The sequence below is a fragment of the Azolla caroliniana genome, unplaced genomic scaffold, assembly GCF_043228905.1.
Source record: "Azolla caroliniana isolate FFs.n. ecotype wild unplaced genomic scaffold, voAzoCaro1.0.p SCAF_13, whole genome shotgun sequence".
Classification (NCBI taxonomy): Eukaryota; Viridiplantae; Streptophyta; class Polypodiopsida; order Salviniales; family Salviniaceae; genus Azolla; species Azolla caroliniana.
The window spans coordinates 3,163,345-3,179,286 of record NW_028230448.1 but is presented as its reverse complement, the minus strand read 5'-3'; the positions used below and the strand labels follow the sequence as shown (position 1 = coordinate 3,179,286).

General features: G+C 39.4%; 1 protein-coding gene across 1 annotated transcript; it reads right to left on the bottom strand.

Moving 5' to 3' along the window:
• Nucleotides 1–2,826: 2,826 nt before the first annotated feature.
• LOC147855969 (mitogen-activated protein kinase kinase kinase 17-like) lies at nt 2,827–4,926 on the bottom strand. Its single transcript, XM_087328983.1, has one exon. The coding sequence runs from the start codon at nt 4,671–4,673 to the stop codon at nt 3,201–3,203; it is 1,473 nt and encodes a 490-aa protein (XP_087185109.1). The 5' UTR covers nt 4,674–4,926; the 3' UTR covers nt 2,827–3,200.
• Between the last annotated feature and the right edge of the window lie 11,016 nt (nt 4,927–15,942).

Genomic DNA, 15,942 nt, shown 5'->3' with positions numbered 1-15,942 from the left:
ACTATGTTGATTAGCATAGGTTTCTTAGACACATACTTAAATGCACAAACTGGCATATTCTCAAATGTATCCATGCATTTCTTATGAGAAAAGTTTTGACATGTCTTTTAGCCTTAGTAAAGAGTTGGAAACAAATTTGGAGTGATCTAAGGATTTCATTGTCAAGGTAGGGTATCAATATATTTGTCCACATGTAGGTGGACATCATATGCTTAATTTCCCATTCCACGCTTGGTTTTATGAAGAATGCAAGGCTCATCTCAAATTTCTCAAGATTGCAAAAGATAAAAAATGAGAAAAACCCTAACGTTGTATTGATATAGAAGAATGTGAGGGAGGTGCAGAATGCAAAAGAAGAAGAAAACCCCAAATGTTTAAACTCAAAACAACCTTAGCATGGAGACAACTTAAGGGCAAAAAGGAATATGTAATTGGCAAATTCATGGATGAAGAGATGGAACAATATGTACATAAACTTTATATGCGTGATGGGATAATGCCTATGACATTGAGTATTGAAACAACATATACAACATGTATTTATTTAAGATGTTAATGGAGGGACAAAAAATATGTCTAATGGCAAAGCAGTATATGCAACTTTAATGGCAAGTGAACTCTTGAAATGGATAAGACCACAAACTCGCCAATGGATAACAACATACTATCAAGCAAGGTTTCATGGAAGATTGGCTCATGCATTGGATTAAACCAATCTATAATGGAGGAGTTAAAAACTTGGTATCCAATCATCAAACTATCATGGTTAGATCAGTTATGGCCAAGTTATATAGCACTATCATGGAACAAAATATTAGCCCATGGATTGAACATCATCACAAACAAGCACTTGATCAAGAAGGCTTTAGACCATAACATTAAGATCATTCATTTGGTTACACTAAGAGTTATACTAGAAAGAAAGTCGACTTCGAGGGAAAATGTTGTATTGTTGTTTTGTGGACTTCACGAAAGCTGGTGTTGTTTTATTGTCACATAAATTGGATGATGTGCAACACTTATTTAATGTATTGGATACATTTTGTGATATTCGTTGGCTAATTGTTAACATAGACAAAACAAAAATGATGGGAATAAAGGCAATACAACCAAGACACTACCCAACATTTACAAACAAGGATAACCAATATAAGTAGTGAAAAACTTAAAAATCTTTGTATTAATGTCACATCAACAAATAGGTGGAATGCATATTATAACTCTCGACTTCAAGCGGGTTGGAATAGTGATTATATGTCCAAGAATCAATGCAACCAAAGGGATACTCGAGGATGGGAGGTGAAGTTGTGGTTATTCAATCCTATGGTGGTCCAAGTGTTGCTCTATGGAGTAGAAGTGTAGGGAAGCGCTATCTCACTTGGTGCATGGAATGAAATAGAGAAAATCCAAATTTTGTTCTTACATAGACAATTTGGGGCAAAATCATCAACATCCCATCCTGTCATGTTGTTATAAATAGGTGTTTGGCCCATAGAGATACTAGCCATGCAAAGATTATACAGGTATATCGCAAAACTCAAGAATATGCCTGACCATAGATTGCCAAAACAAGTTTATAAAATAAGATGCAAGGTACAAAAAGCTAATAAGAGCATAATCCTCTCATTTGGTTGGGTGCTTGACATTATGAAAGGGTTTAGGAGATGGGGGTAAAAGATCTAATGAAGATCTCACATGATGCATTGAGGTATATGATCACCGAGGATATATTATTAGAGGCATTAGGGATGAAGTGACAGGATGTTAAAATGTCAAAACTAGAATAATAGATTTCAAACATTAACCCCCCCCAATACAAGGGAGAAATGTCCGAATGTATCCAATCCATCTCACCCCATGAGCCTTGGTTCTCGAAGAGCCTTAACACTTCTTTGAACTCACTCACACAAGCTAGGTGTTGAGTTAGCATCATGGCATCATGATGGAAATATGAAGATATGCAATGAAAACCTAGTGGAGGATGAACATCACTTATCGCATGCTCAATATATAAGGTAATTCGTGAGAAAAATGATGGCTTGTTAAACGGGCATGATAATGTGAGACAAAAATTCCATTAGTCAAGCATCAACCTAGAGCTCCACACTTCTTGTGTTCTGAAGGATAAGAGAAATGCTATGCTACAACATGTGATTTAGATTAAACTACTACGAATTAGAGGCAAGATTAAAGCATGAATTATGAGTGTGAGTGAGAGAGAGAGAGAACAAAGAAGAATGCAATAGAAATTTTATCGTCCATGATGAAGCCAAAATTGGCGATTTTTGCCAAAGTAGTGGCATAATCGACTTCAAAAAGTGTTACCTTCTATGGTCTATCCTATGCGATATGAGCTTATTGTGGGAAGAGACATCCATCATACAATTTCGAATGTGCAAATGGTCAGTGGATTGAGCAAAGGAATCAAAACAAGAAATTGTAATGATACAACAAGATATAGAGAGCGTGTATAATCATGTAAGTTGATCTTTTGTTGCCCAACTAATGTCTCCTATGGGTTTGGTGCGTTGTCATGTTAAATGTTTCGACTTTACTCAGCATAATTAGAGAAACCCTCCCTACACTCAGAAATTAAGGCAGTTCAATCCACTCAGAAATTAAGGCAGTTCAGTTCAATCCACTCAGAAATTAGCAGAGACGTGAGTGAGATTAAAGACATAGATATCGAGATTGCAAACAGACCAGTTCCAGGGCAGTTATTTTGGAATATATATATATAACAGCATTTGTGTAAATAACAACAACAGATAAAAGAATCAATGAATGATTTGATCAATTTAATTGGTTTCAACTTTGGTACAAAAATGGAGTACGAAGCTCCCTGATCAGCGAGCATCGTTTCCATGCGAAGAAAGCATCATCGGAGACCTTCATGTCTACAAACAGTCAACAATTTGTTGACATTCTTTGTCAGAACATCTGGTAAGTTAGATGATACATAACCACAGGTAGGAAATTTTGGCCATCTCTTCCAGTTCTCTGTCTTTTCTGATTATTCTGAGATGAATTTTTAAAGCTTCTATGGCATCCTTGCATGTCCAGCATTTCACAAACAAAGATTATATAATAAGTTCCATATATTCTACAGCTTTCAACACCACCACGAAGCACACTCACTATTCATGTTCAAATTTCAGAACCATTCTGAACTGGCCTTCAAGAGGAAAAACGCTTTCGTTTTACCTCCCATCCTTCTGCATCCTCCATTGAAGAAGGAAACCCAGGCAATCGAGGTTTACTTCACATCCTTTCTTTAGGATTATGTCACAGGAATCTGCCATGAAAGGCGGATTGGCTGATGCTTCTCTTTCTGGCTCTTCTTCTTGATTCATTACGATGTCTTCTTCCGCACGTCTGACAGTAATCCAATCACAGTGCCGAGGAACGATTACAGAGGGAGAACATACAGAAACTGAATTTAAGACCAGGGAAGAAAGGCCACATCGCCAGCTTGAGCTTTCATCTTCGTCTCCATCTTCTGTTAATTTATCGGAGCACCGATCGTCCTCATCGCTGCTCTCGCTGTCAGTTACCTGAAAATCGAGAGTACTTCTAGGAGAAGGCTGCGGCTGCTCACAAAAACGAAATTGATCATCTAATGATGGCGATGACAGGTGAGAGGAAGCTTCACTCAGAAGAAACGGATGACGAAGCAGTTCCGAAGCAGACCATCTCATTCGAGGATCTCGTTGGAGGCATTTGGACAAGAAATCACGGCATTCTTCAGACAGGTCCTGGGGGAGAGGAAGATCTTCCTCGGTGCACGCAACCTTGAACAGCAAATGTTCCAGAGAACAATTGGAGCTTACGGAAGGCGTCCATGGCGGGCTTCCCTGTATCATCTCCACCACAGTGCATCCCAAGGACCATATATCAGAAGCGAACCCTTGCTCTATGCCTCGAAGTACCTCAGGAGCCATCCACAAGGGTGTTCCTGTAGGGGAAATATTTCCCGTTTCTTGTTTACCAGAGCTCGACGGCTCCTCCGTTTCCTCATCAAATATGGGATGCCTCCAAAATTCCTGTTCTGAATTCGACTGTTTTACCGTTTCTGGCCCATAGACTGGCTGTTTCGGGGATGCCTTCTCAGAGCTGAGCCGTTTCGCTGATTCCTTACCAGGATTGAGCCGTTTCCATGTCTTCTGACCCGATTTCTTGAGCCGTTTCGCAGCGCCAAAATCAGCAATCTTTACACCACTCGACCCGACCAAGATGTTCTGGCCTTTTATGTCGCAGTGCACTATTTCATGCTCGTGAAGGTAAGCCAACCCTTCAACAATGCTCCTTGTAAATCTCCTAACCCTGCTTTCAGCAAGTTTTCCTCCTGATTTTCTTGCCAATTCAGCAACGCTGCCTCCTTCCATGTATTCCAGGAATAGGTTGCGAGACGGCACTCCATTGTCCGAGGAGATGTCGCTACCAAGGAAGGAGAGAATACAAGGAGAGTTGAGCGTTCTGAGGATGGAGAGCTCTGATTCGATGGCAAGAAGCTCCGGTGCCGAAGGAGAGGAGATGGAGGTGGATTTCACCGCGAAGAGGAGATCATCATCGAGGTTCATGGCGAGAGAGACTGTGGCGAAGGAGCCGTGGCCGAGAGGAGAGCCACGAATCCATCTTCGGATGGGGGAGGAAGAAGCAGGTGAAGATGCCATGGCGAAAGGAGACAGGAGAAAGAAAACGGAAGGGAGGTTAAGGCATGATAAAAAGGCGTATGTCTGCACAGGAAATTGGCGATGGAGGTCTTAGGAACGCAGAGAAAGACAAATCGAGAGAGACACAGACAGACAGACAGACAAAAAGAGAGAATAGAGGAGGCGGAGAAGGAAGAAGAAGGAATAGGCGTGTGAGGAGCTCTTCTGTGTTTTGTCTGCGATAGCGATGGCGATGGCGATGGCGAAGCTCTTCCTTCGGCCTGTTTTTCTACGCACAGATAAAACTAGACAGAGAAGAAGAAGAAGAAGAAACAGCTTATATATATATATATATATATAATTATGAGAATTTAAATCATTTTTATTACTATTATTATTAAGTTAATATTATTAAGCAATTATTATTGTATGTAATATTATTGATAAAAAAGCGGCATTTAATTAACGCGGAAAATAGTTCTCTAAATAAGTAGGGAATTCCAGTTTCCATTTTCCTCTCACTAGAAATAATAGGAATTAATAAAAAAAGAAAAGCCCGACAAGAAGAGAGAGAGAGAGAATCCTAAATCCCGCCATAATTTAGCGCTCTTTTTTATTAACTCCTTTTTAATTAGCAGCCGTTCCTGCGCTAATCAGGTCTTAATCGCGCTGGCTGTTCTTCCCCGTCATTAAGCGATTAGCGCCCTAATCACGCGATAGACAAACGGCTGCCATTGGCCTAATCAGAAAAGCGGAGCGGCTTCATCATAGGAATCCAATCGCCTTTCCTTTTTCTTCGTAATGGCTCTCTCACTCTCTCTCTCTCTCTGCTGGATTTTCTGGCTGACCTTCATTCATTGGTCGAAGTATTAGCGCCTAATCAGGCCTCCCACTAATCGCGTTCCCTAAGGGCCTAATCCTGGACTTAAGCTTAATCAGACGCGTTTAAGCTTAATCAGACGCGTTTAAGCTTAATCAGACGCGTTTAGGCTTAATCACTCTGCCCCGACAACCACTCCGCTCCTTGCGCGCGCGCGGGGGCGGGGGGGAGGGGGCCGCGAATGGGGCCGCGCCACGTGGCGAATGCCCATTGGAATACAAGCCTGCGGCGTATCTTTTCGTTTATTTTATTTTACTTTTTCTCTACTGATTTTATAATTATTTATTTATTTTTTGGGGGGGGGGGGAGAGGGGCTTCTAACGAAAACTTTAGGAACCCCTCAATTCCTTGAAAAGTCCCCCAAATGTGTATGTGTATGTGTATGTGTATGTGTATGTGTATGTGTATGTGTATGTGTATGTGTATGTGTAAATATTTGTGTATGTGTATGTGTATGTGTATGTGTATGTGTATGTGTATGTGTATGTGTATGTGTATGTGTATGTGTATGTGTAAATATTTGTGTATGTGTATGTGTATGTGTATGTGTATGTGTAAATATGTATCTATATAGAATGCTTCTTCTTCTTCATCATCGTCTTCTTCTTTTTTGTCATTCTTAATTACTTGCTCCTCCTTCGTACATGAGAGAAAGAAAAGGCAACCTTGATGTACGTCTCTCGCCTCTCGCATGGATGTACATTGTGAATCTCGATCCTTCGAATAAAACACGTTTCGTTGGTCCTTTGTAAAAATATATATATGTATATGTACATAATCGCAAAGCGTCCGATTATATTAGTTCCATCCATTTCGAAAACTAGCGATTGTTTTGTAAAAACCAAAGGCGATTTTATTTTTTCTGGGTTACACTCACATCCTAAGTGTCGATTTAAAGGCATAATTATGAGGCTTTTAGTGCTTATATTTCTATTGTGTTGGAACTTGGTCTCCATTTGAATAGCCAAGAATAAATACTTTGCTCGAACAAACCACTTCAAATTTGTACAGTTCCAAAATCGGAATTGTTTGACCTTGGCGATGGAAAGGGTATAGAAGATAGTCCAAACCCTTCCCATTGATGACATAAGGGCTTAGCATGACCACTTACCCATTCTCTCTAGATACTTCCCATTTGAATTTGCACATTTAGTTGTCTGCGCTTTTTATTCACTCATTGGGGCTGAGTTTGGTTGATTGAAGGCTCGTGCTTCTCACTTCACTATAACACATAAGTTGTATAACTTGTGAAGTACAACATGAAATGTTGTTTCTTACACATATTTGGATATTATTGTAGAATGTGGTTCTTATTTGGTATGTTGATCGATTCTAAAGGATGCTCTCCTCAAGACTCCCCCATAAAAGGAACCCTTTATATGTTGACACTAGGCAAAAGGACCTCCACGAACGTAGATGACTAGATATGCTATATACAAAGGCTCAAGAATGATAATGATAAAAACTATGTAAATAAAATATCACACACTATCGAATCCATGAGAACTTATTCCTAACAAGGTTTAGGGATGCTTGGTATTGATTTCTTTAGAGTCGTCTTGGTATCTGTATGTAGCCTTCTATCAGTTGTATGAATACGGAGCAATTGTTTTTTTTGAGGCGCGTGCATGAATAGTGAAAGAAGACGACATTGACGCCAATCTTTAGGTACATTTAGTATCGATTTAGCAAGATATCACCATTTAGTTTATTTTGTATGGTCTAAAAGAATGCAATCCCAAGGTCACAAATGAGGAGGCGCTTTATATTTCTTAAGATAGAATAAACATAAAGGGCATTGTGCTTTCTACTTCATTTCATTCCGTGAGCACTAAGCATGTGAAAGCTAACCATAACGACATGATTTAGAGTTCGTGGAGCTCTTAAAACCCGAAACTCTTCGATCAAAGCTTAACACGTCCGTGGTGATCTTGGAAAGTACTATGAAACGTAGAAATATAATGCACGATTTATATATTACAAGAAATAAGTATAATAATGGACATGCAATTAAGGTGGATTTAGGGTTCAGGGTCCTTATTTTTCAAAGGTTAATGTACTAGCATTATTAAAATATTATGCATGCAATTAGGATGGAAAGAAGAAGGGGAAAAAAAAGTCATATCTTGGTTTTAAAAGATTAATGATGTAATAACATAAAGTATGTTGATCATTCTTTAAGCACATACAATAATGAAAAGGTATGGAATAGGAAGGTGCCATCGAAATGTGGTCTTATTGTCGGGATTTGAAAGATGTCACGGCGAGCAAGAGGGCCTATATTTGGAGATTTAGTCATTGCATTGTCAAGATAAACGTTGATGACAAAGAAGAAGTTCTTTGTTGTCTCTACAAAGGTGAATGTGTGCTATGAGACCAACTTGATATGTACATATACATTGTATAGTTTGTTCATGTGATCGGTTAGGGAAACCAATGCATATGTCCGACAACAACTTGATCAAAGAAGGCTTTGTCTCCTCAATGTTTGGTAGAGTATATCAATTGAAACCAAAACACGAAACATAAGGAAACATTGTCCCATATACGTGAATATGGTTAACCAAAATATAGACATAGTAGGTCCCATATCATGATAAATCACGTTTCATCAAAAATAGCCAATAGATGCTACTTTCAAAGATATCCAAATTTGGTTTCACTTTATCATGACATCCACTACAGATATCCAAATTTGGGTTGACTTCTATGTTGCCATTTGGGAGCATTCACTAGCCATTTTTAGTGTACCTCCAAAGTTTAGATGTTACGGCATACAAAGTATACCTTTTGTGTTATGTTGGGGCATGGACAACAAGTTTTATACACGAAAGCAATCAATACATATATGGTGCCATGAGTGGCACATGTCTACATCCAAACTATTGGGTGGACCACAGGCTGATGAACATGTGTTCGGTATACAAGACTCGACGAGCATGCATTTGAGCGTAGCATTATTTACCACCAACATGGCTAAAATGTGGCTTGCACACATATATTAAAAAACATGTGCCACATATAATTCCAAAGAGCATTCGAGGCTTGAGTCGAGCACCCGAAAATAGTGACACATAAGAATAGCATGGCAAGTAAAGCAAACCAAGAGAGCGCACATACATTTCAAGCAAAAGTGAAAATTACATTAGGGGCCTTTCTCTCCGGATGAGAGCTAAAAAGAGTTAGAACTATAACTTTAATTAAGATATCTATTCTTTATTTTTTAAAGATGGTGAGGATTAAATTGTATGACTTTCATGTTGTTATGGAAAGGGATAGATAGTTTTCCGTTACCAAGGGCATGGCAAGGATCGAACCTCCAAGCCAACAGGAGAGAGAGAGAGAGAGAGAGAGAGAGAGAGAGAACTAGACTAGTCATGTATGAAACCACCTTAACCATGAAGAATTTTCTATTTGTCCCACATGGTCTTCCTTGCCACTCTCAAATCCCACTCTTCCATGTGATTTGTCCCCCTCTTTCCTTTTTTATGTCTCTCATGCTCTAGAAAAACGTGAGTCTCTTGTCATGACTCACAACTTGCCCTCTAAACTTGGAGCTCAATCTTTTTGTCTCCATGTGTGTGGACGATTTTACCACAGTGACAAGGATTTAAAGGCTTCCTACTTATGGAAAATTTCACCCCTCTCATTATTGGAGTATGCGCTCTTTAAAAGTCAAGGGACAAAACAAAGTGGTTGAACCCGGTTTAGGAATGCTAGATAATGAAATTGGAATTCCAGCTTGAAATCATCAATGTTAACTTAAAATATTAAAACAGTTCGAAGTGCACGATTGTTTTTAAAGTTTGTCTGCTAATAAACTTGGATACTTTACCAAAAATATTCCCCCCATGGAGAGATAAAACAATCTATAGTTCAAATCCGTGCCCCCCATATAGAATAATATTAGCATTGACAAGTATTCTTGGGCCTATTGTCATTTCATTTTGTTACGCATTCCATACAAACTAAGAAGGGTCAATCAATTAGGTTAACTATTTTCTAGCAAAACATCACTGCTAACATAAGTTGGATATGCACATGTGAGGGGGGGGCAGTAAGCATCTTGTATATCGTCAATCAATTGTGGTATATATGTATACATAATAAAGAGGCAAATGATATTTATTCTTCCAAGTACAAAATAATGGTGTTGATTGACGAAACGCAACGTCCGAAATCATTTGAGACCATGAAATAGAGAAGAAGAGAAACGACTTTATGACAATTAAGTTGATAATTTGTCTCCTTTTCAAGTTTTCGTTTGGAAGTCTCATCAATGTCATTGATTGGTGAGTTAACTAACAAGATGTGAATTGCACGAGACCAAATGAGAAGTAAATTCCAAGACATGAGCCAATTTGTTGGTATTGTCTTCCTCGTTCATCTTTAGTACATGTCCAACAATGATGCATTCAATTGATTTTTGTAAAACATGAGCCAGTTTGTCGGTATTGTCTTCCTCGTTCATCTTTAGTACATGTCCAACAATGATGCATTCAATTGATTTTTGTATGTTTCTCCTTGATTAGGGGGTGAATAAAAAGAAACTCGGAGTGAACCTTATCCCCAATCCCTCAATCGATGCGCAAATGTGCAATCTGTTGTTTTACTTGTTTAATTTCAAGCGTTCACTCAATTCGCTCATGTTGTTTAGACCATAAATCATTGCGCACAAACTAAGCCATCATCATGTATGTTATATGGAAATGTATATGATGAATAAACCATCTTGCCTATACTTTTATGTCAAATTTGTTGAGAATATCACATACGGTAACATCATATTCTCTTTTTTCTCCATAGATCTCCCATTCTCATATCACAAGCGACAATAACAAGATTGTATGTGTGAAAATGAAGTGTACAAGTTGTTCGATAGACAAGGTCGTCCACGTCATCCTCGTTATATTTCGTGAGGCCGATGCTCCTAAATCCATAAGATTTATAAAAAGTTCCCATGTGGTTTTAATACTTTCTTGGTGGCCAGCTATGTCTATAACATAAAGTGGTGGAAGGGAGAATTGCATTAAATGGTGAATTGTGATGAGACACATTACCAAGGAGTTCTTTTAGTGAGCATATGAAACAAATTCCATTTCTAGACCCAACATATGGTGTATTTACTTTACCTAGCTGTTTATTTGGTCAAAAGGATTTGAGTAGCTATTAACACGTGCCATGATTTTGAACCATTGCTCTAAGAAAAGCAAAGCATGAACATAGAAAAGAAAACACTACAATTGTAAATTTTCGAATAAAACAATATTGATCCATAGTTGCTTTGAGCCATTCCTTTACTTTAGAGTTTAGTAGAAACGGGAAAGTCTATATGTTTGGTTGCATATTCTTACACATATCTATATGAAGAAATCATTGCGCCCTACTTTCATTATGGCCAAGGACATCAAAGTGTTTCACATATTCGGCATCATCAGGTGTTCCAATTAAGTTTCAAGCACATTAGTTTTTTGAAGGAATCCTAAAATCCTAGAACGTTTATCAATCAAATCATAAATCCAACTTGTTTTCGACTATGCCATCAAGAAGTTATTGCTTAAAAGCATTTTGAACAAGTTGTTTTGGTCATGCCCATTTTAAACTTATAAATTGAAATGATTGTTTTTGCTCATATTCACAATCCCCAAATATAATGCGTGTCTAGAACTTGTCGTGTTTGTCACAATACTTGTACAAAAAAGCGAACTATTGCAAAGTTGGATGTTAAGTAAGTTGAGGTTTAACTGCAACGCATTATTGAAAACACATCCTAATGGTAGCGTACCATTCAAAGTACAAAGTAGTCAGATATGGTGTGTAAAACAACCACCTTTCCAAAACAATAAATTAGAAACTTTAAATATCATTATGATCTAGACAGGACGATCAAATTCTTAGCTTGTATGTATTAGAATCTTGTGGGTTGTAACACATATTAACATAATATTCTATAATTCCAAGATTGTGTTTCCTTTATCATACCTTCAACAACCATACAATTGAACATTGAAGTGCAAACAAATATCCACATGTTTGAAGAATGGAAGCAAATTTTCATTATTATCGAATAACAAGATTAGTACATGTGGCGTCTTCAAGTAGTTACTAGTAGTGTATCGAAGAAGCAACGAATTTCAAATAACAACATTATTGCGCTTATGGCCATGCAAGAAAATGGACATCTTTAGCATGCAATATGTCATGAATTACAATATCAAGAAGTTGTCCATCGAGTAATTTGAATACTTATTTGAAATGTTCCACGAGGCTAATTATGTTTGTTTTAGTGCAACCATTGCAATGAGTTTGAGATCCCAAATTGTAACCAAATTTTTCCACAATTGCGTTAAGCTAAATGTAAGTATCACTAAAACACACATATGTGCACAAGCACGCATGATTCTCCATAATCCATGGGTTAGAAATGATAGTATTGCCAAGGGTATGGTAGCTAAAGTCACTCAGTTAGTTAAATGCTATAAAATCCTTTCTTTAAAGAAGTTTCTAAGAAAGTCGGTTGGTCAAGTCTATGATGTTAGTTGACATATGCAATCATGTTCACATTGGCATCTATATTTTTATCTGTTGTGGTGCTCCTTCAACATTTCAAGAGATTTAATGTTTATTAATAATTGAGGGCATTGACAATCAATAATGATCAAAAAGCAGTTGCAGCAAACTTTATGACGTCATTTGTTCTGTGAGTCAACCACTTACGATTAGTGACGTGTTATATAATAATCAAACTTTTATCATAAGGGTAGATATATTGAGGAATAGTCAATGGATTAGAAATTTGGTTGATGAGCTTCTTGGTTCAAGGCAAAGGAACTAGACATATCCATAAAAATCGAACATGAATGAAGCCAAATTCACACTAGTTTCAAGGGCAATGAAACAATAGCTCTTAAGTAAATCTTGCGTTCACATTGAATACATATTGAATTTAGCAATGAATATAAATTCGAACACAAAATGAAGAAAGCATTACCATAGGTAAAATTGAAGAAACAAGAAAATAAAGAAGTTTTACTAAATCGTAATCAGAATATAAAGAATCCAAGAATTGAATATTGTGATATTGATAGATATACAATTCACGGAACAAGTAATCGAATAAATGGATGAAACCTTAAGGCAAACAAAGAGTTTCACGTAAAATTCAACAATAATATACTTTACAAATGAAGCAATTAACATAATGTTCAAGTGCATAAATCACGTTGATTAAAGTCAAGAACACAACTCTTCCCCGCAAGAAGCAATTCACATATTAAATAACTTGCTTGTTGCTTATAAGGTTTTTGATTGATCATGTTCGTAGGGCCTCAACATCGGAAAGTGACCACTATTTGCATCGAAGATGAGTTCAAAAAAGGATTAAGGAACTCTACTATCTATTATGCTTTTATTATTGCAATTCAATCTTAAAGTCTAAGAAATGTTACGATTCATGTTATATTAGACTTATGAAGGAAATGCTTTACCAAGAGAAAATGTTTTATCTTGTTGAATGGAAAAACATCTAACCTCCAAACTAATTACTATCAAAGGTTGAACATGTGGGTGTATGCATTTATACGTACATTTATGTTATAGTAGCCTTCCCATCAAGAGTTCCATAGACAAACTTTGTAGTTTCTCTAACGATAGCTACACTTTACATGAGGAAACATGCAATGTGTTTTAAAACGCTAGCTCTGATTAACAAGGTTTGGGACACTCAAGGTACACATATTTCCTTCACAATATTAGATCATCCTATGCACATTGATTTCCAAACCACAAGTACAGATCGGGCTCATGTGCAACTTAGGCACACATGAGTATATGAGCTTGGTAGTACTTAAACCCAAAACCATCAAAATAATATGTTTATTTGTATTACATATACAAGGCCTGCGCAAACCAGGCGGTTCAATAACAGAGGACAAGGATGAGATTTTGCATATGGCAACACAATACTATCGCGACCTGCTCGCACCTATGCATATGCGGCAATACTATCGCGACCTACTCGCACCTATGCATATGATGGCTGAGGGGGCGCTGGCTTGCATTCACCCCAAGGTAACCCATAAGATGGAAGTTGTGCTCGATAGCCCCATTTCTCGATTAGAACTCTCGGAGGCACTTAGGGATTTGTGGAGAGGAGCATGCCCCGACCCCGATGGTCTCTCACGAGATTTTTTTGACATTCATTGGGAAACTGTTATCCCGTAATTGGAAGCCGGGATTCAGGAGATTTGGACCTCAGGAGCGATGCCAACTATCCTGGCTGAGGGGATGATCTATCTCATCCATAAAGCGGTAGGGCGAAGCCTCGAGCTGCGCCAATGGCGTCCAATCACAATCCTTAATACGATATACAAGATACTTGCAAAAGTCCTAGCTAGGCGGATAACAAGCTTCCTACTGGACATCATACATGAGAATCAAACAGGGTTTATCAGGGGTAGGTGTATCTTTGATAATGTGTTGCTTCTCTGGGAAGTTATGGCATTGGTAGATCGCGCCGTATCGAGCTCGGCTATTCTAATGTTAGACTTTGAGAAGGCCTACGACAAGGTGTTATGGCCCTTTTTGGAAAGAGTGATGAGAGCTATGGGCCTTCCCCAACAATGGAGGAATTGCACTTCTGCACTCTATCGGACTGCTACCAGTAGTGTGTTGGTATCTGGTGCTAGGGGCCCCGCCTTCCAACTACATCGCTTAGTGAGGCAAGGTTGTCCCTTAGCCCCATATCTCTATCTATTTGTAACCGATGCTTTCTATGCCTACTTACAAGCACCAAGCAGCGGACTGAGGGGATTGCCCATCCCCAATGTGACTGAGGATCTTGCGCTATTTGAATATGTCGACGATACGGTCCTTTTCTTGTGGGGCGATGATGCAAATTTGCGGCGAACTCAACATCTTGTTGAGGACTTTTGTCAGGCTGCTAGTGCCAAGGTCAATTGGGATAAAACCCAAGGCCTCTGGTTCAACGAACAAGAGAAGCCAAGGTGGCATCCCCATGCTGATTTTGCATGGGTCCCTGATGGGATGACATTCAAGTACCTCAGATTTATGATGGGGAGGGTAATCCCTAAGGGAACACAATTGTCCCATGTGCAAGCCAAACTAAGCAAGAAGCTGAACCAATGGAGCAAGTCTAAACTATCCTTCGTTGGTAGGGTTCTTATTGCGAACCAAGTGATGCTCGCCACCATGTGGCACTCACTCTCCTGCTAGAGTATGGACCCTTCCGGTTTGCACACGATTAAGACTACCATCATGGGGTGTTGAGAGACAAGCTCAACATCGGCCGGATCGGCTGAAGAAGCCGAGGACCGGATCGGTTGGGACCGATCGGTTAGGCCGAGTGCGTAAACCGGGAGGCCGTTAGGGAAGATATTCCATGAGGAATATATTTGGGAGTTAGTGAGGAGCTCTTGATGAGCATTGAAGTACTGTCAGTACTTCGGTCAGTCCTTCTAGGACTTGTATAAAAGTGTTCACTGAGCACGTCTTATGTACAAATTGAGTATTATTGTTGAATATAGTTTTTTGTGTTTCTCTCTCTGTCTCTCTTGCGTATACTGTGTAAGCCCAAGCTCTCCATTGAACCTGAATCTCCTTCCTTCTGTTCTGTCTTCATACTTGCTTCCGCACGCTACTTTTTACATGGTATCAGAGCGCGAGGGTTGAGAATCTCTCTGCAGCCGACACAGCTTGACGAAGAAGAACAAGAAGAACGATGGATAGAGGCATGGCGAGCTCGCTTCCAACAGAGAAGCTCGACAGAACCAACTACGCGTCTTGGTCCTACAAGATGCACCAGTACTTGCTCGGACACGACTACTGGAGTTATGTTGAAGGAGCTAATGACGCGGCACCCGAATCGACACACAGAGACTTCCCGTCGTGGGAGCAATTGGCGAGCAGGGTATTATACTACTTCGCATCGTGTGTGGGCGAACAACTATTGAGCTATGTTCGGGATGCAAAGACGCCGAAGGGTGCGTGGGAAAATCTGAGGAAGATTTTCGCCGCGAGCACCACAGCCAGGAAGCTTCAGCTCCGACAGGAGTTGAGCAACCTACGACAACGCGACTTGTCGGTGGCGGACTATACCTCGAAGATCAAGGATATCTGCGACTCCCTCGCCTCCATAGAGGTGAACATCGAGGAGAGCGAGATGGTCCAGATCTGTCTCGGAGGTTTGGTGTTGAAGTTCGGAGCGTTCCGAACGGCTGTGTATACCCGGGAGAATACGCCGTCCTTTTTCGACTTACAGTCGATGCTCCTGGTAGAGGAGAACCACGCGGGTGCGTCGACGAGCACGCACACCGACAGCAGAATGCTATACACGGAGCGAGATAGGCCCCGTGGACGTGGAGGACGAGGCGAGTCGGGGCGCAATGAAGG

Coding starts and splice junctions, on each gene's coding strand:
- LOC147855969 (XM_087328983.1), bottom strand. CDS start 4,673: ATGGCATCTTCACCTGCTTCTTCCTCCCCCATCCGAAGATGGATTCGT.